The following is a 24,568-nucleotide window of genomic DNA, read 5'->3' as shown; positions in this document are numbered from 1 at the left end:
TCAAAAATAAATACATTAAAAAAAATTTAATGAGTTTTAAAAAGAAAGAATGAAAATAATAAACATAAGTGAAGTTTAAAAACAAAGTCTATAAAAGGACAAAGAAGAACAATATATAATAAGAAAGGGGACAATCCAACAAGATATTATAATTATAAATATTTATGCATCTACCATGGAAGCACTCAAATACATAAAACAATTAATAACAAACATAAAGAAAATAACTGATTAAATAATAATAATAGCAGGGGACATTAACATCCATGTACAGATCATTTAAACAGAAAATCAACAAACAAACAACAGCTTTGGATGAAACACTGGGCCAGACTGATTTAACAAATATATTCGGAACATTCAATCCTAAAAACAAATACACATTCTTCTCAATTACACGTGAAGCATTCTCCAAAATACATCACATATTAGGCCACAAAACAGGCCTCATCAAACCTAAAAAGATCAAAGTCATACAATGCATCTTTTATGACTACAAAGCTATGACTAGAAACCAACTCAAGAAAAAAACTTAGAAAGAGCAGAAATACATAGACATTACATAACATGCTACTTAATAATGAATGGGTCAACAACAAAAAAAAAGTACATGGAATCAAATGAAAACATTAATTCAAAACCTTGGGATGCAGCAAATGTGATTCTAAGAGGGAAGTTTATAGCAATACAGTCTTACCTCAAGAAGCAAGAAAAATCTCAAATATATAACCTAACAATGCACCTAAAAAAACTAGTAAAAGAACAAAACCTAAAACGAGCAAAAAGGAAGTAATAAAAATTAGAGCAGAAATAAATGATGTAGAAACTTAAAAAATAATAAATCAATGAAACTAGGAGTTGGTTCTTTGAAAAAAAAAATCAATAAAATTGATAGACCTCTAGCCAGATTTAACAAGAAACAAAAGGAAAGGACCCAAATAAATAAAATCACAAATGAGAGAAGAAATAATTATAGATATAGGGCGCCTGGGTGGCTTAGTCGGTTAAGCGTCCAACTTTCGCTTAGGTCATGATCTCCCGGTTCGTGGGTTCAAGCCCCGCGTCGGGCTCTGTGCTGACTGCCAGCTCAGAGCCTGGAGCCTATTTCAGAGTCTGTATCTCCCTCTCTCTCTGACCCTCCCCTGCTCACGCTGTCTCTCTCTCTCCTAGAAATAAAAAATATTTAAAAAAAAATAATTATAGATGATATCACAGAAATACATGACATTATGAAAAACAATGCACCAACAAATTGGACAACCTAGAAGAAATGGATAAATTCCTAGAAACAAGACTACCAAACAGAAACAGAAATACACAGAAAATTTGAACAGACTAATTACCAGCAAAAACACTGGATTAGAAATAAAAAAAACTCCCAACATGGCTGCCTGGGTGGCTCAATTAATGGACCGTCCAACTCTTAATTTCAGCTCATGTCATGATCCATCATTGTGGGATCAAGCCACACATCAGGCTCTCCACTCAAGGTGAACCTGCTTAAGATTCTCTCTCCCGACTCTTGAATGCTGACAAAAACTGAGGACTGATGGATGTGTGTGGGGGGGGGGGATGGGCAAGGAGGAGGACACTTGTGGGGATGAGCACTGAGTGTTATGTGGAAACTAATTTGACAATAAACTATTTGTAAAAAAAAAAAAAAAAAAAAAAAAAAAAAGATTCTCTCTCCCTCTGACTCTCTCCCCTGCTCACTCCCTCTCTCTCATTAAAAAATAAAAACTTTAACAAATTTTTAAAAACTCCCAACAAACCAAAGTTTAAGACCAAATGGCTTCACAGGCAAATTCTACCAAACTTTAAAGAAGAGTTAATACCTATTCTTCTCAAACTATTCCAAAAGATACAAAAGGAATGAAAACTTCCAAATTTATTCTGTAAGGCCAGTTTTACTGATACCAAAACCAGATAAAGACCCCACAAGAAAAGAATTTACAGGCCAGTATCTCTGAAAAACACAGATGCAAAAATCCTCAACAAAATACTAGCAAACAGAATCCCACAATACATTAAAAACATCATTCATCATAATCAAGTGGGATTTACTCCTGGGATGTAAGGGTGATTCAATGGCAAAACAATCAACGTGATACATCCTGTTAGTAAGAGAAAGAATACAAACAGTATGATCATCTCAATAGATGGAGAAAAAGCCTTTGACAAAGTACAACATCCGTTCATGACAAAAACCTTTAACAAAGTAGGTTTAGAGGGAATATACATCAACGTAATAAAGGCAATATATGGCAAACCGACAGTTAACATCATCCTCTATGGGGAAAAATTGAGAGCCTTTCCCTTTTAAGTCAGCAACAACACTCTCATCACTTCCATTCAATATAGTACTAGAAGCCCTAGCCACAGCAATCTGACAACAAAAAGAAATAAAAGGCATCCAAATCAGTAAGGAAGAAATAAAACTCTCATTATTTGCAGATGACATGATACTGCAGAAAACCCTATACAGAAAACCCTAAGGACTCCACCAGAAAACTGCTACAACTGATATACTCATTCAGTAAAGTCACCGGATACAAAATCAATCTATAGAAATCTGTTGCATTTCTATAAAACAAGAATGAAGTGGCAGAAAAAGAAATTAAGAAACAATCCCATTTACAATTGCACCAAAAATAATAAGATAACAAGGAATAAACCTAACCGAAGAGGTAAAAGACCTGTATTCTCAAAATGATAAAACATTGATAAAGAAAAACTGAAGATGACACAAAAGGAAAGGCATTCCATGCCCATAGACTGGAAGAACTAATACTGTGAAAATGTCTATACCCAAAGCAATCTACACATTTACTGCAATCCCTATCAAAATACCATAGCAATTTTCACAGAATTGGAACAATCTTAAAATTAATATGGAACCACAAAATACCCCAAATAGAGCAATACAGAAAACAAAAAGCAAGCTGAAGGCATCCCAATTCCAGACATCAAGTTATATTATAAAGCTATAATAATCAAAGCAGTATGGTACTAGCAAAAAAATAAGAAATGTAGATCAATGAAACAGAATAGAAAGTCCAGAAATAAACCAATAATTATATGGTCAATTAATTTTTTTTTCTTAGTTTATTGTCATTTTTTTATCTTTTATTTTGCTTTATTTTTTTAATAGTTTATTGTCATGGTCAATTAATTTTTGACAAAGCAGGAAAGAACATCCAATGGGAAAAAGTTTCTTCAACAAATTATGTTGAGAAAACTGGACAGCTACATGCAAAAAGTAAAACTGGACCACTTTCTTTCACCATACACAAAAATAAATTAAAAATGGATTAAAGCCCTAAATGTAAGACTTGAAACTATAGAAGAGAGTACAAGTAGTAATCTCTCTGACATCAGCCATAGCAATTTTTCTAGACAGATTCTTTGAGGCAAGGGGAAACAAAAGAAAAATTAAACTACTGGGCCTTCATCAAAATAAAAAGCCTCTGCACAGCAGAGGAAACAATTGATAAAACTAAAGGCAGCCTATGGAATGAGAGAATATATTTGCAAATGACATATTTGATAAAGGGTTAGTATCCAAACTACATAAGAAAATGATACAACTCAATACCAAAGAAACAAATAATCCAATTTAAAAATGGGCAGAAATCACGAACAAATATTTCTCCAGAGAAGACATCCAGATGGCCAACAGACACATGAAAAGATGCTCAATATCACTCAATTCAGGGAAATGCAAATCAAAACTACAATGAGATATCACCTCACACCTGTAATAATAGCTAAAATTAACAATACAGGAAACAACAGATGTCGGCAAGTATGCTGAGGAAGGGGAACCCTCTTGCATTGATTGTAGGAATGCAAACTGGTACAGCCACTGTAGAAAACAGCATGGAGGTTCCTCAACAAGTTAAAAATAGAGGGGGTACCTGGGTAGCCCAGTCGTTGAAGGTGTCAGACTTCAGGTCAGGTCATGATTTCATGGCTTGCGAGTTTGAACCCTGCATGGGGTTCTTTGCTTACAGCTCCGAGTCTGGAGCCTGCTTTGGATTCCGAGTCTCCCTCTCTTTCTCTCTGTCCCTCCCCCAGAAATTAAGAAACAAAACAAATGAGCAAAAGGGGAAAAAAAAGAGAGACACGCAAACCAAGAAACAGACTCTTAATTATAGGGAACACACTAATAATGGTCATCAGAAGGGAAGTGAGCAGGGGGGAAATGTGAAATAGGTGATGGAGATTAAGGAGCACATGTGTCATGATGAGCAGAGAATGATTAACATAGAAACTTAAGAAAGAAGGAAAAGAATAAAAATATCTTTAAAAGAAGACTGTATCATCGTAAAAGCATGGATTTCAAGTCAGACCATACAAGCATTTGTAAGCTTTTACAAGAAACAAAGATGTTTTTTGAACATTTTTCTTACATGAAAAATAAGGAAGCTCTGGTTTAATGAAATAGACAATCTCAAAAATGTATATATTAAGGCAAACATTCTAGAAGGCAATTGACTATAAAGATCCAAAAACTTATATATATATAATTTGACCCAGAAATTCACTTATGATTTGCACTTATTCAATATCTTCTAGGAAATTAATAGGTTAAGCATGCCAACACGAATGTTCAAGAATATTCTCTACAGTAATGTGTATATTAGCAAAACACTACAAAAATCCTAAATGTCTAACAGCATAGGACTGATTGGTAAAATTATTATGCTACAACCATCCCTGGAAATACCATACAAACATTAAAAGAACATTAAAAAGAATGAGCACATTTATTTAGATAAAGACATTGATGATAGGCTATTGCGAAAAATACAGGTTACAAAGTAGGAGGACTAGAACTATCTCATCTGTATTTTAAAAAACATTAATCACACAAGAGAAAACACCCTTAAGTAATACACTAGAAAATGTTAAACAACTACTTGTACAAGCTGAAAATAAAGTTTTTCATATTTTGAGAAAAAAAACTAAAAGTAGTAAATCTACACAAAACAAATAGATAATTAAGAGTTGATTATATAAGTCCATGCATGCATGGACTTGCAAATATCTGCATATCTCATCTCAGTGCTCTAAACCCACATCTCAAGATTTGACCTCTGAAAGTTAACACTTCTTCAAAATTGTAATTTAGACTTTTAGGATTTCAAAGGCATTGAGGGACACCTGTGTCATCCCAACACAACCAGTACTATTCCAATACTGCTAAACAATTCATGTTTACTAGGCACCTGGGTGGTTCAATCACTTAACTGACTTTGGCTCAGGTCATGATCTCACAATTGATGGTTTGAGCCCCACATCAGGATCTGTGCTGACAGCTCAGAGCCTGGAGCCTGCTTTGGATTCTGGGTCTCCCTTTCTCTCTCTGCTCCTCCCCCCACCCCCCACGCTCTGTCTCTCTCTGTCTCTCAAAAATAAAGAAACATTAAAAAATGTTTTTTAAACAATTCATCTTTGGTTTGCTTCACAATTGTAAATAAATTACAATTCTGTAGTGCTATGCCGGGACTTGATTTTTGAGTTACTGCCTCCCACAAATAAAAACATTAAACCACTTCTATAATAAACTGGCTGAAGTTCATTTAAAAAAAAAATTTTTTTTTTAACCACAAAATGATGTCACTTCTTTAATAGCTTTAGAAAGGAGTGATCAATAGTGAGAGCCCCAGGAAGTGAGAGGGAAACATCAAATAGAATTATGCTGACATTTAGACATGTCTGACCCTTCTTTCCTACCAAGCATCTAAATTAAAATATTACAGGGGAAGAGGAACCTTAATACACAGTAAGAAAAGAGAACAACTTTAAGAATCATTTAAATTATCTAAGAATTCATAATAATTTAGTAATACTGAACTAAATATGAACTCCATATTAACTAAAAGACATTTAGATTTTGTGCACTGAGATTAAAATTACAAATGGGCTATGGTGTGCTGAATCATCTATAAGGAATGTTAAAGACACTGAAGAATTAAAAAAATTTGATTACTGGTAAGAAAAAAATTCTTGAAATAATTCAGAGGAAAACAAATACTGTATGATCTCACTTTTATGTGGAATCTAAAAGAAAACAGAATTCATAGAACTGAATGGTTTATTAAGGGTAGGGTAGAATGAAGGTGGTCAAAAAATACAAATTTCCAGGTATAAAATGAATAAATGGGGATCTAATGTACAGCAAGGCATCTATAATTAACAAAACTACATTGTATACTTCAAAATTGCTATAAAAGTAAATCTTAAAAGTTTTTATTACACACAAAAAGGTTAACTTTGTGAGGTGATAGATATGTTAACTAACCTTATTGTGTTGATGTCACAATATATATTAAATCTTCAGGTTATATACCTTAAGTTTACAGGCTATATGCCAATTATATCTCAACAAAGGTGGAGAAAAGAAAAAGAAGTACTTACCACTAAGTCCCAATTGTTTTGTTCAAGCAATGTAATAGCTTCATCAATGTTTTCAATGCCAGTACATGCCTGGAAACAAAGTAAGAATTTTAGATATGAGTTTGGGAATGGTGAGGTTAGTTAATTTTATAAAGGCAAACAGCATAATGTTTAAGTTTGAAAAGGTATATGAATAAAGCCAAGACACTAAATGCCTAACACCTCTCAGCATTTTATAAATATGGTTTGAAAATTAATTACAAAGTAAATTTGTACTGCACTGAAATAAAAGACAATAAAATAAAGCAATAACAGAAAGTATGTTTAAATGTTGAGCTTTAGAGCCCAGAATGATCTCGAGGTCTCTAACTGCCCAGAGCTTTTATTAAAAAGTTTCTGATGACAGCCATGTAAAAAGAACTTCAACCCATACCTTACACAAAATGTAACTCAAAATAAATAACAGATTTAAAGTAAAACCTAAAACTATTAAAACTTCTAGATCTATGCTCTTTGATATTGTAGCCACTAGACATACATGCATAAAGGAGCCCCTGAAATGTGACTCAACTGAGTTAAGATATTCTGTGTGAAATACACTTGAGGGTAGGAGTTAGTACAAAAATTAAAACGTAAATTCTTTATTTTTCAGGGGTGCCTGGGTGACTCAGTGTTTAAGCATCCAACTTCGGCTCATGAGTTCATGAGTTCAAGGCCCACATCAGGTTCTGCACTGACCGTGCAGAGCCTACTTGGAATTCTCTCTCCCTCCCTCCCTCTCTCTCTCTCTCTCCCCAACTGCACATGCATGCACTCACTCTCTCTCTCAAAAATAAATAAGGAAGCTTTTAAAAATTATTAAAAGAATTAATAATAATTTTTTCAGAGCACCTGGCTGGCTCAGTTGGTAAAGCATGCAACTCTTCATCTCGGGGTTGTAAATTCAAGCTCTACATTGAGTTTAGGGATTACTTAAAATCAAAATCTTTAAAAATAATAATTTTTCTATTAAATGTGTGTTGAGATGACCATTTTGGACATGCTGGCTTAATTTAAACATAATGTTTTTTAACGTTTATTTATTTAGGAGAGACTAAACTTGCACAAGCATAGAGCAGAGAGAAAGGGAGACAGAGAATCCCAAGCAGGCTCCACAATGTGAGCACAGAGCCCAATGGGGGGCTTGAACTCATGAACCATAAGATCATGACTTGAGTCAAAACCAAGAGTCAGACACTTAATCTAGGTGGCCCATTTTACTTTTTTAACATGGATACTAAAACCTTTTTAATTACATTTATGAATTTCATTCTAATTTTAGTGCTGAAAACATAGGAAGAAATCAAATCTTCATGAGCTTTAGATACAACAGCTAAAGTAAAACCCAAAAAACTGATAAAATGGACTTCATTAAAATAAAGAACAACTGTACTTTGAAAGACACTGTTAAGAGTATAAAGAGGCAGGCCAAACACAGGGAGAAAATATCTGCAAAACACACCTAATAAAGGATTAATAACCAAAATATAAGAAGAATTCTCAAAAATTATAAAAAAAATAATAAAGGGGCACATGGGTGGCTCAGCTGGCTGAGAATCCTAGTCTTGATTTTGGCTCAGGTCATGATCTTGGGTTTGGGGGTTCAAGCCCCGCACTAAGCTCTGTGCTGACAGTGCGGAGCCAGCTTAGGATTCTCTCTACTTCTCTGTCTACCCCTCCCCTGCTCATGTTCTGTCTCTCTTGCAAAATAAATAAATAAACATAATAAATAAATAAACGGATGGATAGATGGATGGCAAAAGATTTCAACAGAAACTTCCCCAAAGAAGATATACAAATACACCTGAAAAAATGCTCAACAGCATTAGTTAATAGGAATATGTAAAACAAACACAGAGATGCCACTTTGATACATTAGAGTGGCCAAAATCTAAAACACTAGCATAAAGTGATGGTGAGGATACAGAAGAACCAGAACTCTCACACTGTATTATATAAGAATCCCAAAATTACATGGTCACTTAGCAAAGATAGTTAGCAATTTCTTAGAAAGTTATGACACAGCAATCCCACTTCTTAGGTATTTATCTAAAAGAAATTAAAACTTATGTTCACATGAAAATTATACATGAATGTTTATAACAACTTTATTCATCACTAAAAACAGAAGACATCCCAAATGTCCTTCAATTGTACATTCATACAGTAGACAATTATTCGGCAACAAAAATAAACAAATTACTGATGACTCAAAACAATGGGGATAAATCTTCAAACGTGTTATGCTAAGCAAAGGCTAGGCTCAAAAGCTTACATACTGTATAATCCATTTACATGACATTTTAGAAAAGGCAGTTATAAGAACAGAAAACCTATGAATTATCAACAGAGCTTAGGGTAGGAAGAAGGGTTGACTACAAGTACCAAGAGGGAAATTTGCGGGGAACACATGGGTGACTCAATCGGTTAAGCATTCAACTTTGGCTCAGGTCATGATCTCACAGTTAGTAAGCTCGAGCCCCCCATCAGGCTCTATGCTGACAGCTGAGAACTTACAGCTCAGAGCATGGAGTTTGCTTCAGATTCTGTCTCCCTCCCTCTCTCTCTGCCCCTCCCACGCTTGTGCTCTGTCTCTGTCTCTCTCAAAACTTAATAAACATTTAAAAAATCGGGGTGGGGGGTGCCTGGGTGGCTAGGTCAGTTAAGCATCTGACTTCAGCTCAGGTCATGATCTTGTGATCTGTGAGTCTGAGCCACGCGTCAGGCCCTGTGCTGACAGCTCAGAGTCTAGATCCTGCTTCGGATTCTGTGTCTCCCACTCTCTCTGTCCCTTCCCCACTCATGCTCTATCTCTCTAACTCTCAAAAATGAATAAATGTTAAAAATAAATAAATAAAATTGAAAAATTGAAAAATTTTTTTAAAAAGAAGGAAATTTGGGGAGTAAAGGAACAATTTGATTCCTGGACACCATAAAAATGCAACAAAGGAAACAATAAAAAATGCAATCTTTATTTTAAGATGAATGAAAAACCAGGGATAATCCAAAGGCTCCAAAATACTAATAAAAGCAGCTAAGAACAGTTAAGATAGCGTAGAAGCTGCACAGGAAGAAGTGGAGAGAAAAACTGTAAGAGGTGCATAGTGAGCCCAACAGCAACAAATATCAGAAAGCACAAGCAAAATACACCTCCTCAATGACATCATCCTCCTTTCCCTCAGAAAAACATGTAGGTGATAGTTCCAAGAGCCAATCCCTCCATAGAAACACAAAAAATTGAACAAAAACTGTCAGAACCAACTATCTCAGAACTCTGGAAATTGGTCAAAGGTTTGTACAAACCAAACAAATGCTGAAACTTGAATAAGGTGACTTCAAAACAGTATGAAAGCTTTGCAATGTTTTTATTTCCCTTTCTCCACTCTTGGCTCTGTGGCAGTCTTGAATATACTAACCCACATTCCTACAGTTGAACTTTGGTCCCTGGTTCTAGAGGGAGCAGAGCAGACGCTGTTCTCAAAGAATTTGTATTTGTCTGCTGTGACCTGTGCAGGGCTACCTGAAGGACTGACTCAAGGCTCTCTCTGTTTTATCAACTCAAAAATCTCCTAGTACAGAAAGAGCTGCTATACAGAGGACATTATTCAGAAAATTTTAAGGCAAATGAAAAACTCACTTCCACTTGGGACAAAATATTCCGATTGAGGCAAATAACAGGCCTGCCAAAAACCTGGAAGAAAAAGATGGCAAGACAGTTTCTTTGGGAAATTAGGGCACTAAAAAATACTGGGAGTTTAGAAAGCCATGCACATGTCCAAGGCAAGACACCTACTCAGAGAAAACCTGAAAAAACTACGAACTCCTCTCTAGGCTCAGCACAAACAGGAAGTAAAGAGAGACTAGTAAACAGCCTGCTTAAGTATCAAACTGCTCCAGCACAGAGATAGCCTACAGAGGATAAGAAAGGATTTTCTTTCTTTTTCCTTTTTTTTTCTCTTTACTTTTTATTTTCTTTTTACTCTAGATATTCAAGGAAATCTCTCTCATACCATTAGCGGACCACATCTAAAGAAAAGATTTGAGATTCTTATGTACCAAATGTGTGTACCCCACTCCCACTGCCCACCAAAATTCAGATATTGAAGTCCTAAGCCCCACTGTGATGGCACTCAGTGATGGGGGCATTTGGGAGATTATCAGATTTCGATGAGATCATGAAGGTGGGGCTCTCATAATGGAATTAATGCCTCTTATAAGAAGAGACACCAAAGAGTTTGTGTGTGTGTGTGTGTGTGTGTGTGTGTGTCCCTGCCTCATCAGAACCAAGAGAGTAAGTGGCCATATGCAAGTCAGAAAGAGATCTCACCAGAAACTAACCATGCTGGCACCACTGATTTCATTCAGTCTTCAAAACTGTGAGAAAATATATCTGTTCTATGATATTTTGTCATGTTAGCCCAAGCAGATTAAGACAGAGACAATTTATCACCAAAATAATTCTAAAAATTGTTTAGAAAAGTCAGTGAACAGATAACAACCCACAGAAAGCAACAGAAATGAACCATAAGGAGAGGTAAAAATTTGTTTTTCAAAGTTATCACATTAAATACTTACAATAGTCACTTGTCAAAAAAGAAATTGTGATGTATACAGAGAAACAAGAAACTATGACTCACTCAAAGGAGAAACTAACAGAAACTGTCTGTGAGGAAGAACAGACATCAGATTTACTGGGCAAAGACTTTCAATCGTCATATTAAACATCCTCAAAGAGCTCAAAGAATCCATGAACAAAGAGCTAATAGGAACCAAAATGACAATGTGTCAACAAATAGAGACTATCAATAAAGGCATACAGATTATTTCAAAAAGAACCAAAGGAAAAACATCTGGGGCTGAAAAGTACAATAACTGAAATGAAAAATTAACTACAGGGTTTCAATAGCAACTCTGAGGAGGCAGAAGAAAGAATAGAGAACTTGAAGACAGGTCATATGCAATTATCCAATCTGCGGAATACAAACAAAAATGAAGAAAAATAAATGGAGCTGAAGAGATAAATGAGACCCACCAAATACACCAACCAACACGTGCATAACAGGGAGCTCCAGAAGGAGAAGAAATAAAGAGGAAGAAAGAATATTTTAATAATGGCTAAAAACTTAATTAAATTTGGTAAAAGACTCGGGCGCCTGGGTGGCTCAGTCAGCTAAGCGTCCGACTTCAGCTCAGGTCACGATCTCATAGTTCGTGGGTTCGAGCCCCGCATCGGGCTCTGTGCTGACAGCTAGCTCAGAGCCTGGAGCCTGTCTTCCAGTTCTGTACCTCCTTCTCTCTCTGACTCTCCCCTGCTCATGCTGTCTCTCTCTTTCAAAAATAAATAAAACATTAAAAAAATTTTTTTTAATTTGGTAAAAGACTTAATAAACTGCATATTCAAAATGTTCAAGAGATTCCTAAAAGGAAAACACAGAGACTTCTATACCAAAACACATTACAATCAAGCTATCAAAACCCAAAAAGAATCATGAAAGGGTAAAGAACCTCATGTACAAGGGATCCCCAATAAGATTAACAGCTAATTTCTCATCAGAAATTATAAACGCCAGAAAGCAGTGATGTCTTATTTAAAGTGCAAAAAAAAAAAAGAAAAAGAAAAAGAAAAAACAAACAAAAACAAAAAACTGTCTTTTAAACTAAAGGGAAGGGGTACCTGGGTGGCTCAGTCAGTTAAGCAGACAACTTCAGCTCAGGTCATGATCTCACAGTTTGTGAGTTCCAGAGGCTGGAGCCTGCTTCGGAATCTGTGTCTCTCTCTTTCTCTCTCTGTCCCTCCCCCACTTATGCGGTCTCTCTCAAAAATGAACATTAAAAAATTTTTAATATAAATAATTACATAGGTAAATTAAAAGCCAGTATTATTATATTTTTGGTTTGTAACTTTTTTCTATATTATTTAACAAATGCATAACAAGATTATAAATTGACATTAATGAACACAAAATATACAAGTTGACATTATTGCACACAGAATGTATAAAGATGTAAAGTATAATAACATGAGGAGGAAGACAGAGCTATATAGGAGCAGAGTTTTTGTATGCTACTGAAGTTAAGCTGGTATTAATTCAAAATAGATTATTAAAATATGGAGAGGCTATTTATAATCCCTAAAATAACCACTAAGAAAATAACTAAAAACTATAGAGAAAAGAGATGAGAAAGGAAACAAAACAGTACAGTACCAAAAAGTCAACTAACCACAAAAGGAGACAATAATAAAGGAATTAAGGAAACTGAGGAAAAAAGAATGACACACAGAAAACAAACTGCAAACTAGCCAAACTGAATGCATCCTTATCAGTAATTTTTTTAGGTATAAATGGATTCAACTCTCCAATTAGAAGGCAGAGGTTAGCAGAATGGATAAAAAGACATGATCCAACTATAGGCTGTCTATAAAAGACTCACTTCAAAATCCAGACATAAAAAGGTGAAAAGTGAAAGGACAGAAAAGTATGTGTGCAACTAGTAACCAAAAAAAAGGCAGGTTCTCTATACCAATATCAGATAAAGCAGACTTGAAGTCAAAAATTTTTATAAGAGAATAAATATGACTGATAAAAGAACAACACATCAAGAAGATATAAAAATAAGAAATATATACATATCTAAAAACAGAGTCCCCAAAATACATGACAAAAAATTGACAGAACTGAAAGGAGAAATAAACAGTTCTACAGTAACAGTTGGAGATATCAATACCATACTTTCAATAAAGGTCAGAATTAAGCAGAACATCAATAAGGAAATAGAGGACTTGAAATATAGTTATTAAGTGACTAGATATAACATTTATAGAATACTCTCCCCAAAAATAACACAAATACATATTTTCTTAAGTGCAAAAGGAACATTCTCTAGGAAAGAACATATAAAAAACTAGCCTCAATGAATTTTGGAAGACAGAAATCATACAAAGTATTTTTTTATGACCAAAAGGGAACTTACACCTGTAAATATCTTCTTAAAAAGAAGATTAAAATAAACAATTTACCTTCACACCTTAAGGAACAGGAAAAGAACAAACTAAACTCTAAGCCAGTAAAAGGAAGAAAATAATAAAAAATATGAGACTAATGAAATAGAGAGAAGGGGCACCTGGGTTGCTCAGTCGGTTAAGCATCCAACTTCGGCTCAGGTCATGATCTCACAGTTAATGGGTTCGAACCCTGCGTCAGGCTCTGTGCTGAGGGCTAGCTCAGAGCCTGGAGCCTGCTTCAGATTCTGTATCTCCCTCTCTCTCTGACCCTCCCTGCTCACGCTGTCTCTCTCTCTCTCTCTCTCTCACAAATAAATAAAAAACATTAAAATTTTTTAAATAAAATTTAAAAAATAAAGAGCAGAAAAAACAATAAGGAAAATCAACAGAATCAAAGATTGATTCTTCAAAAAGATTAACAAAATTGACAAACCTTTAGTTAGACTGGTTAAGAAAAAAAGAACACTCAAATTACTAAAACCAGAAGTGAAAGCAGGGATGTTACTACTGACCATATAGAAGAAGTATGAAAATAATTTTATGAATAATTATATGTCACCAAATTAGATAACCTACATGAAATTAAAGAAATTCCTAGAAACATACTATCTAACAAAACTGACTCAAGAATAAACAGAGAATCCAAACTGACAAAACAAATAAAGAGATTGAATCAGTAATCAAAAGTCTCCTAGTAAAGAAAAGCCTGGCAAAGAAAAACCTGATGGTTTCACTGCTAGATTCTACCAGTTGTATAAAAAAGAATTAACACTAATCCTATGAATCATCCCCAAAAAGCCAAAGAGGGAACACGTTGTGAGTCATTCTGTGAGGTCAGAAGCATCCTAATAATAAAGTCAGACAAAGAGCACTGAAAACGAAAAACACAGACCAATATCCACTGTGGATATAAATGAAAAAATTCTCAACAAAATAATAGCAAACCAGAACCAACTACATATTAAAAGAGAATTTCTCCCAGGATTGCAAAAGTGATTCAACACAGAGGAATCATTCATTATACCACATATACAGACTGAAGGAAAAGCAAAACAAAACAAACAAATCAGTTCAAATAATGCAGGAAAAGTATCTGAAAAACCCAACAACCCTTCATAATAAAAACACATAAACTATGAATCAAGGGGAACTTTTTACAAGATTTTTTTAATGTTTATTTATTTTTTGAGAGAGAGAGTGTGAGACACAGAATCTGAAGCAGGCTCCAGGCTCTGAGCTATCAGCACAGAGACTGACACAGCCATGAGATCATGACCTGAGCCGAAGTCAAACATTTAACCAACTGAGCTACCCAGGCACCCCTCGACGGGAACTTCTTTAACATAAAATATATTTATGCAGAACCCACAACAGCATACTCAATGATGAAAGACTAAAAACCTTTACCCTAAGATTAAGAAGAGGATAAGAAAGCCCACTTTTGCCACTTCTATGCAACATTATGTCTGAAATTCTAGCCGGATTAGGCAAGAAAAATAATAAAACACATCAAAACTGGAATAGAAGAAATAAAACTATTCCTATTCCCAGATATTATCCTAAATATAGAAGATCCTCAGGACTTCACAACACACACACACACACACACAGCAAAGTTGTAGGATAAAAGATAAACACACAAAACTTAGATGTATTTCTATACATGAGCAATGAATAATTGGAAAAGATATTAAGAAAATAATTCCACTTATGATATGATCTAAATGAATAAAATATATAGAAATAAATTTAGCCAAGGAAATAAAAGACTTACACACTGAAAACTGCTCAAAGAAATGTTAAAATACCTAAATCACTGAAAAGACTACCAATGTTGTTGGCTTAGAAGACTCACTATCATTAAGAGGACCATACTACCCAAAGAAATGTACGGATTCAAAGCAATCCCTATAAAAATTCCAAAATGGAATTTTGTAAAATGAAAACGTTGATCTTCCAATTCAAAGAGACCCATAAGAGTAAAAACAAGCGGGGGGGGGAGGGAGAGGCGGGGGAGGAATCAAAGTCAAAAAACTCACAATTCCTGATTTCAAAGCTTACTACAAAGCTACAGTATCCAGTATGATACTGATATGAGACATACATACAGAACAATATAACGGAACTCAGAGTCCAGAAATAAACCTATACATCTATAGCCAATTAATTTTTTTAATGTGTATTTAGCTTTGAAAGAGAGAGTGAGAGCACAGGCAAGAAGGGGCAAAGAGAGAGAGAGGGACACACAGAAACTGAAGCAGTTTCCAGGCTCTGAGCTGTTAGCACAGAGCCCAACGCAGGGCTCGAACTCATGAACATGAGATCATGACCAGAACCAAAGTTGGATACTTAACCAACAGAGCCACCCAGGCATCCCTACAGCCAACTGATTTTTGAAAAGAGTGCCGAAACAATTCAATAGGGAAAGAATAGTCTGCTCCTCAAACAGTGCTGACAGGCACCTGGGTGGCTCATTTAGTTGGCTGAGCATCCGACTCGATTTTGGCTCAGATAGTGATCCCAGGGTTGTGGAATCAAACTCCACATTGGGCTCTACACTGAACATGGAGCCTGCTAAGGTTCTCTCCCTCCCTCTGTCTCTCTCCCCCCCCCCAACTTGCCCCCACTCACGCTAAAATTAGAGTTATATGTTTCTTCTAAAAAATAAAAAACAGTGCTGAGACAACTGGGTATCCACATGCAAAATAATAAAGTTGGACCACTGCCTCACACCATATATTCAACAATGAACTCAAAATGGATTAATAACTCAAACAGAACTGTTAAAATCATAAAAGTCTTAGAAAAAATAGAAGGGTAAATCTTCATGGTCTTGCATTTGGTTGTAATGGATTCTTAGATCTGACATCAAAATATAAGAAACAAGAAAATGCATATACTGAATTTCATCAAAATTAAAAATATGTGTGCATCAAAGGACATTGCTGAGAAAAATGAAGCGGCAACCTACATAATCAAAGGGAATTATTTGCAAACCATAGGTCTAATAAGGGTCTAGTTATCTAGATTATATAATGAACACTTAACAACTGAAGAACAGGAACACAATTTGATTTTAAAATGGGCTAAGAAATTGAACAGATATTTCTCCAAAGATACACAAATAACCAACAAGCACAAAAAAAGGTGCTCAATATCACCAATCATTAGGGAAATGCAAGTCAAAAGCACAATGAGTACCACTTCACACCTCCCAGAATGGTTGTAATTAAAGATAAGTATAATTTTTAAAACAGAAAATGATAAATTTTGGGAAGGATATGGAGAAAATGGACCCCTCATACACTGCTAATGAGAAGGTAAAATGGTTCAGCTGCTGTGGAGAAGAGTTTGGTTGCTCCTCAGAAAATTAAACATAGTTAGCACATGATCTAGCAATTTTACTCCTGATATAATATCCAAGAAAATTAAAAACATCTATCCAAACAAAAGTATGTACATAAATGTTCACAGCAGTATTTATTCATAAAAGTCAAAATATAGAGACAACCCAACTGTCCATCAATGGGTAAATAAACATAATATATATATATCCTATATACTATATTATATATACTAAATATATACTATATTTATATATATATAAATATGTGTGTGTATATATATATATATACAAATATATGTATTGGTGGCTTCCCAGGAGGGAAGAAAGAATGGGGAGTGACTGTGTAATAGACACAAGGTTTTCTCTCAGCGATAAAAATGTTTTGGAACTTGATAAAGGTGCTGGTTGTACAACACTAACCATACTATTTACTACTGAATTGTATACTTTAAATTGGTTAATTTTATGTTATGCAAATTTCATTTCAATTTTTGAAAAAAAATATTTCCTTTTGGGAAGGGATACAGTACACTTTTAGTACAAACTAATATCCCTTGTTTTCAAAAACCAGTACTCTCTCTAAAAAAGCAATGGTGGAATCTGATAGATGTGCAGAAAAAGATGTAAGCAAGAAATGGGAAATGAAAAGACCCAGTAGAAGTAGAGATTAAAAATTACAAACCAAAAAAATTAATGTACTTTCTAATGGTTAATGACTGATTCTGAATGAGGGACCATGCACACTTACAGCAGCCTAGAACTATAAATAGAATCATACAGTGTAGCTGGCTGGCTCAGTTAGCAGAGCACACAACTCTTAGTCTAAGGGTTGTGTGTTCAAGCCCCACACTGGGTGTGGAGCTTACCTAAAAAACAAACAAACAAAAAGAATAATACAAAGGAAATATATTTAAGGAATTGGTCTTTGGTGGCAGAGAAAGAAACTAGTTCATGGTGCCTAAAAGGATATTCTGGGTCCTTCTTCAATAGGAATCTCCTGGGGGAAAAAATTGATCAAGGAAAATCCAGTATATGCAATAACAAGCAATGAAAAAGGGAAGGGCACTGCATCAACACAAAGACACTAAGAGAACAAAAAGGATAATTGTGACAGGAAAGAGCAGCAAAATATACACCAGATAAAAATGATGTTAAGGAACAGATAGAAATTATAACCAAACACTCTGTCATAAATATAACATATTTGATAAAGCAATGGACACTATAGAGGAAGACCATAAGAACAGATATCAAAACTCAAGGAAGAGATTATTTAAAAATACAAAGAGACAGGGGTGCCCAGGTGGCTCAGTCAGCTAAGCATCTGAGTTCAGCTCAGGTCATAAGCCCATGGTTTGTGAGTTCAAGCCCCTCATCGGGCTTGCTGCTCTAAGTGCAGAGCCTGCTTTGGATCCTCTGCCCACCCCCCCCACCCCACCCCGCCCCTATTCTCTTAAGGTTTTTCTGAAGTCACTTTCTCAATACATTACTTGCACAAGAATCCCTCTCTCAAACTCTGCTTCGAAGAAATCCAATCTAAAGCAAAAATGAACTACTGAGACTACATCAAAGTAAAAAGTTTCTGCATAGCAAAGGAAAATCAACAAAACTAAAAGACAACCTACTGAGCCAGAGAAGATAAGCGCAAATAACATATCCGATAAGGATTAGTATCCAAAATATATCAGGAATTGAAACAACACAGTACCTAAGAAACAAATAATACAGTTTAAAAATAAGCAGAAGACATGAACAAACATTTCTCCAAAGAAGACATCCAGATGGCATGCAGACACATGAAATGATATTGAACATCACTCATCATCAAGGAAATGCAACTCAAAACTACAATCACCTCAAACCTGTCAGAATAGCTAAAATCAACAACACAAGTGTTCTCGAGGATATGGGGAAAAAAAGGAACCCTCTTGTACTGTTGGTAGGAATGCAAACTGCCACAACCACTCTGGGAAACAGTATCAATATTCCTCAAAGTTAAAAATAGAATACCCTAGGGTGCCTGGGTGGCTCAGTCAGTTAAGCATCCAACTTTGGCTCAAGTCATGATCTCACTTTTCATGGGTTCAAGCCCTGCATCAGGTTCTGTGCTGGCAGCTCAGAGCCTGGAGACTGTTTCAGATTCTGTGTTTCCCTCTCTCTCTCTGCCCCCTACCTGGCCCCCCACTCATGTTCTATCTCTGTCTCAAAAATAAAGAAAAACTATAAAAAAAATTTTTTTTGAAAAATAGAATACCCTATGATTCAGTAATCGCACTACTGGGTATTTACCCAAAAAACAACAAACCACTAATTCAAAGGGATACATGCACCACTGTTTACAGCAGCATTAATTTACAGTAGCCAAATTATGGAAGCAATCCAAGTATCCATCAGTAGATAAATGGATAAAGATGTGGTGTGTATATATATACATATATATGTATATATATACACACACACACAATGTAATATTATGTAATATTATGAATATTATGAAACCTTGCCATTTGCAACAAAATGAATGGAGCCAGAGAATATAATGCTAAGCAAAAATAAGTCAGTTGGAGAAAGACAAATACCATATGATTTTCACTCATGTGGAATTTAATAAACAAAACAAGCAAAGGAAAAAAAGAGACAGAGAGAAACCAAGAAACAGAAACTCTTAACTATAAAGAACAAACTAATGGTCACCAGGAGAGGCGGGCAGGGGATGGATGAGACAGCTGAAGGGGATTAAGGAGGGCACATGTCCTGATGAACACTGGGTAATGTATGGAATTGTTGAATCAGTATACTGTATACCTGAAACTAATATAACACTGTGTGTAAACTACACTGGGATTTTTAAAAATATATAAAATATTTAAATATATGTATTTAGATGAAACCTTAAAAAATCCAATCTAAGACAGTTCTTTACAAATAAACATGTAAGACTGAATCAATTCTCAATCAAGTGCCAGTTGATGGCACTAACTGGCTGTAAATATACCTATTTCCCAAAGCTTTGCAATACTAGGCTTTTATTACATATACCAATTTTTGTTACTTTTATTGATGGTTTTGATACATTAAAATTGTTTTAACTAGCAATTATTTAACCATGTATCCAAATCACTACTAATTATTATTTCACAAGAGCAATATTCACACCAAAATGAACTATCCCAAAAAGTGGTGTGTATATAATGGAATATTATTCAGCCTTAAAAAGGAATAACACATGCTACAACATACATAAACCAGGAAAATATTATGTGAGGATAAGCTAGACACAAAGGGAAATATGCTTTATGATTCCACTTATATGAGGTACCCAGTATCGCCAAATTCGGAAAGCCATGAAATAAAACAGACATTACTAGGGACTAGGGGGAGAAAAGGAAACATAGCTCTTTAATGGGTACAGTATTTCTCTTTGCAATAACAAAAAAAAATTCTAGAATTAAGTAGTGATGGCTGATACTGTGAATGTACTAAATGCCCCCTGAACTGTACATTCAAGATTGGCTAAAATCGTAAATTTTAGGTAATGTATATCACAAAAAAAAAAAGAAAAGAAAAAGCTCTTTCCTCACTGAATTACTTTAATCACTTTATCACAACTCAATTACATGTATGAATCCATTTATGGACTCTATTGTGTTATATTCATCTAAATGTCTAACGTTCTGAAAGTAAGGATACTTTAATTACATCAAATCTTGAAAACAAATAGTGTAAGTACTTCACCTTTGCTGGTTTGGTTTTTTTTTAGTTTTTGGAGGGGGGTACTAGTTTAGGTCTCTTCTTCTCCATATAAATTCAGTATAAATTCAGGATCAGTTTGTCAATTTCTGCCCAAAATCCATGTAGGATTTTGACTGGGATTGCAGAGACTCTATAATTAATTTGGGGAGACCTGATGTCTTAATACTGAGGCTTCTGATGCATAAAAATCTATCCATTTAAAAAATTTTAAGTTTATGTATTTATTTTAAGAGAGAAACAGAGAGAGAAAACATGCACAGTAGCAGGTAGCAAGAGAGGGAGAGAGAATCCCAAGCAGGCTCAACCCTGTCAGCACACAGCCCAATGTGGGGCTCAATCCCACAAATCATGAGATCATGACCTGAGCCAAAAGAGCCACCCAGGTGCTCCAAAACTACACATTTAATTTAGGTTTTATTTTTCCAGAAATATTTACCTCATACATGTCTTAATTTATTCCTAATATTTTTTAATGCTACTCTAAGTGGTGTTTTTTTTTTTTTAATGTTTTCTATTTATTTCTGAGAGAGAGAGAGAGACAGCATGAGCAAGGGAGGGTCAGAGAGCGAGGGAGACACAGAATCTGAAACAGGCTCCACACTCTGAGCTAGCTGTCAGCACAGAGCTGGACGCGGGGCTCGAACCCACAAACCATGAGATCATGACCTGAGTCGAAGCTGGACGCTTAACCAACTGAGCCACCCAGGTGCCCCTCTAAGTGGTGTTTTTAATTTCTGAAAAATTATTTTTAAAAGTATATATTGATTTAAGTAGTTTTTTTCCTGTAGATTTCTTATTATTTTAACTGCACAAAACCACATCATATAATAAGGATACTTCTTCCTTTTCAATTTAAAAATTAAAATCTTTCACTTCTTTTCTTTGACTAATTGCACTGGACAGAACTTCCAGTATATTGCTAAATAAACGTGATTAGAGCAAACATTCTTGCCCTTGTCTTGGGAGAAAGCATTCTAACTATATTAGCTGTTGGTATTTCATACACTCTTCATCAGGTTGAGCTTCCCTTCTATTCATAGTTTCCTAAGAATTTTTATCATTATTTGGTACTGTATTTTGCCAAACATCTTCCTGTATTTATTCAGGTGGTATTATGAATTTCTGCCTTAACCCTATTAATATGGTGAATTCCAATGACTGACTTTAAAATGATAAATCAATCTTACATTTTTTAGATAAGCCCCATTCAGTCAGGATATATTATCTTCTATGTCTATGGATTCAACAGCTGATATTTTATAAATTTTCACATCTATGTTCATAAGGATTTTGGTCAATAATTTTCTTTTCCTATGTCTTTGAGTACAAGGGTACAAGAGTAATGTTGTTCTCATCTATTTTCTGAAACAGAATTGATATTTTTTCAGAGCGCCTGGGTGGCTCAGTTGGGTAAGTGACCAACTCTTGATTTCGGCTCAGGTCATGATCTCACAGTTCATGAGTTCAATCCACACATCAGGTTCCACGCTGACAGCACAGAACCTGCTTGGGATTCTCTCTCTCCCTCTCTCTGTCCCTCCTCTGATTATGCTTATGCAGTTCAATCCTTAAACTGTTTAACAAAATCCACCAGTGATCTGTGCCTAAAGTTCTCTTAAGTTTTTAAAAATCAACTTACTTTTAAAAATTGTTATAGGGGCGCCTGGGTGGCTCAGTTGGTTAAATGTCTGACTCTTGATTTCAACTCAGGTCATGACCTCTTGGTTCAAGGGATTGAGCCCCCAAAGGGCTCTGTGCTTACAGCTTGGGATTCTCTCTCTCCCCTCTCTTTATGCCTCCCACTCATGCTCTCTCATGCTCTCTCAAATGCTTTAAAAAAAAAAACTTTTAGTTGTAAAATATTCAAGTGTATTTCTTAATATTGGTAGTATGCATCTTCCTAGTTACTGAATGTAGCAAAAGTTACTCATAATTCTCTCCTAATGTGCTTTTAAGTGTGGAGGATCTGGAGTAATGACCTCTCCTTCATTCTTGATGTAGAATAAAAGAATTATTCATGAAGATGAAGAATTATCCCATTATTGATCATTTCTGTATATCAGTCTTAATACAATCAAAACATCATACAATCAAATCTTCTTTAATAACCCAGACAATTGTGTGCATTACTAAATGTTTCATATGCACTAAAATAAAATCTGTACTCTTCCATTGTCGTGGAGTACTTCAAGAATTTATAACAAATTAAGATTACTATCAGTTCTCAATTAAACCAATTATGTCTAGTTGTTGATAATTTTCTTCAAATCTTTTCTATCTTCACTGATCCTATTTGTTCTATTAATCATTAGACTGTAGAAATGTCCAGTTATAATTTTGAATTTGTCTATTTCTGCCTACAGTTCTGCTCATTTTTGCTAGATATATTGAATGAATATAAATTTGGGGTATTATCTTCTAGAAGAATTGATTCTCTTATCATTGTAACATGTTCCTTTTATATTTGGTAACATCTCCTGTCCCAACATCTAGTGTGATATTCAAACAGCCACTTAAGCTTTTCAATGATAACTCCCTAATACAATTTTTTACCACACTTTTAACATAAAAGTTGCTTTATTTATACAGTGCACTTCTTTTAGCCTACTGTGGTCTTTCTTTTTTACAGTCTGATAATCTCTGGCCTTTTAAATGGTGTATTTAAGGGGCGCCTGGGTGGCTCAGTCACTAAGCGTCCGACTTTGGCTCAGGTCATGATCTCATGGTTTGTGGGTTCGAGCCCCATATCACACTCTGTGCTGACAGCTAGCTCAGAGCCTGGAGCCTATCTTCGGATTCTGTATATCCCTCTTTCTCTGACGCTCCCTGCTCACACTGTCTCTCTCTCTCTCTCTCAAAAATAAATAAAACATTAAAAATAGTAATAATAAATAAAAATAAATAAATGGTGTATTTAAAACATAATGAAATTTGACGGGCTTAAGTCTACTACCTTTCTATTTATTTTCTAATTACTCCAGTCTGGTAGCTTTTAGTAGTTATTTTTTATTTGGCTATTCACACATAGTGTTTGACTGTCACGGGTATTTTTTTAAGTCTGGGACATCCTCCACTTTTATTTATTTGAATGTTATCTCTCCCACATAATCTATCCTCCCCTTTCTTCATGTAACTGCATCTCATTCTAGCCTCTATGTCACATTTTCAATGCTATCTCTATATTGTGATGATATGCTCCAATTACAATTTTTTAACTAGGTAACTTTCTAATTTACTTATCCACTGAATTTTTCTTTAATGACTTTCTTTCAGATTCTTTTTAAAATTCATTCTATTTACCACTATAATCTGTTCCTGTCTTATGAATTCTATTCTATGTTGCTTTACATATTTTAAACACACGTATTTTAAAATTTGAGATTGTCATCAATTCTCAAATTGTTAGTTATTCGGTTTTAAGCATCTGCTGACTGTAACTGTGGCTTCTCTGTAGCATATAATTTCTTTTTTTTTTTAATTTACTGACAGGTTGGTTTCCATATAACACCCAGTGCTCATCCCAAGTGCCCTCCTCCATGTCCATCACTCCCCTTCTCCTTCCCCCCACCCCCATCAGCCCTCAGTTTGTTCTCTGCATTCAACAGTCTCTCATGGTTTGCCTTCCTCCCTCTCCCCAACTATTTTTCCCCTTCTCCCCCACGGTCCTCCATTAAGTTCCTCCTAATCCTCCTATACGTGCAAACATATGGTATCTGTCCTTCTCTGCCTTATTTTGCTCAGCATAACACCCTCAAGTTCCATCCATGTTGCTACACATGGCCAGATTTCATTCTTTCTCATTGTGTGGCATATAATTTCTAACATTAAGTTCATCTTCAGTAAGATTTTCACAATTTGGGTCTGGCTGTGTCCTAAAGCATTTCTTACCTTGGCTGAAACTTCAGGCATTTCATTACTTCTAGACCAGTTCGTATTTACCTGATTCTGATTTATTATTTAAATTCAGAGCCTTAATCTTTTGATACAATTCTATAGTTCTAGTTTTTTGAGGATGATGCCTTCTC

At 35.1% G+C, this 24,568-nt stretch overlaps 1 protein-coding gene across 4 annotated transcripts in view; it reads right to left on the bottom strand.

The window, feature by feature from the left end:
- Positions 1-24,568, bottom strand: part of FAF1 (Fas associated factor 1) — a 451,681-nt gene that overhangs the window by 367,335 nt on the left and 59,778 nt on the right. For 2 of the 4 annotated variants that reach the window (XM_039245398.1, XM_039245400.1), the window contains one exon: positions 6,424-6,492. In XM_039245398.1, coding sequence (XP_039101329.1) covers positions 6,424-6,492 — 69 coding nt within the window. Of the gene's footprint in view, positions 1-6,423; positions 6,499-24,568 lie in introns of those variants that run through there. The other 2 variants (XM_039245401.1, XM_039245402.1) reach the window with 2 other exon arrangements.

Source organism: Hyaena hyaena, unplaced genomic scaffold (genome assembly GCF_003009895.1).
Source record: "Hyaena hyaena isolate Hyena2069 unplaced genomic scaffold, ASM300989v1 scaffold_257, whole genome shotgun sequence".
Lineage (NCBI taxonomy): Eukaryota > Metazoa > Chordata > Mammalia > Carnivora > Hyaenidae > Hyaena > Hyaena hyaena.
The sequence above is the reverse complement of the archived record's forward strand: the minus strand, read 5'-3'. Positions and strand labels throughout refer to the sequence as shown.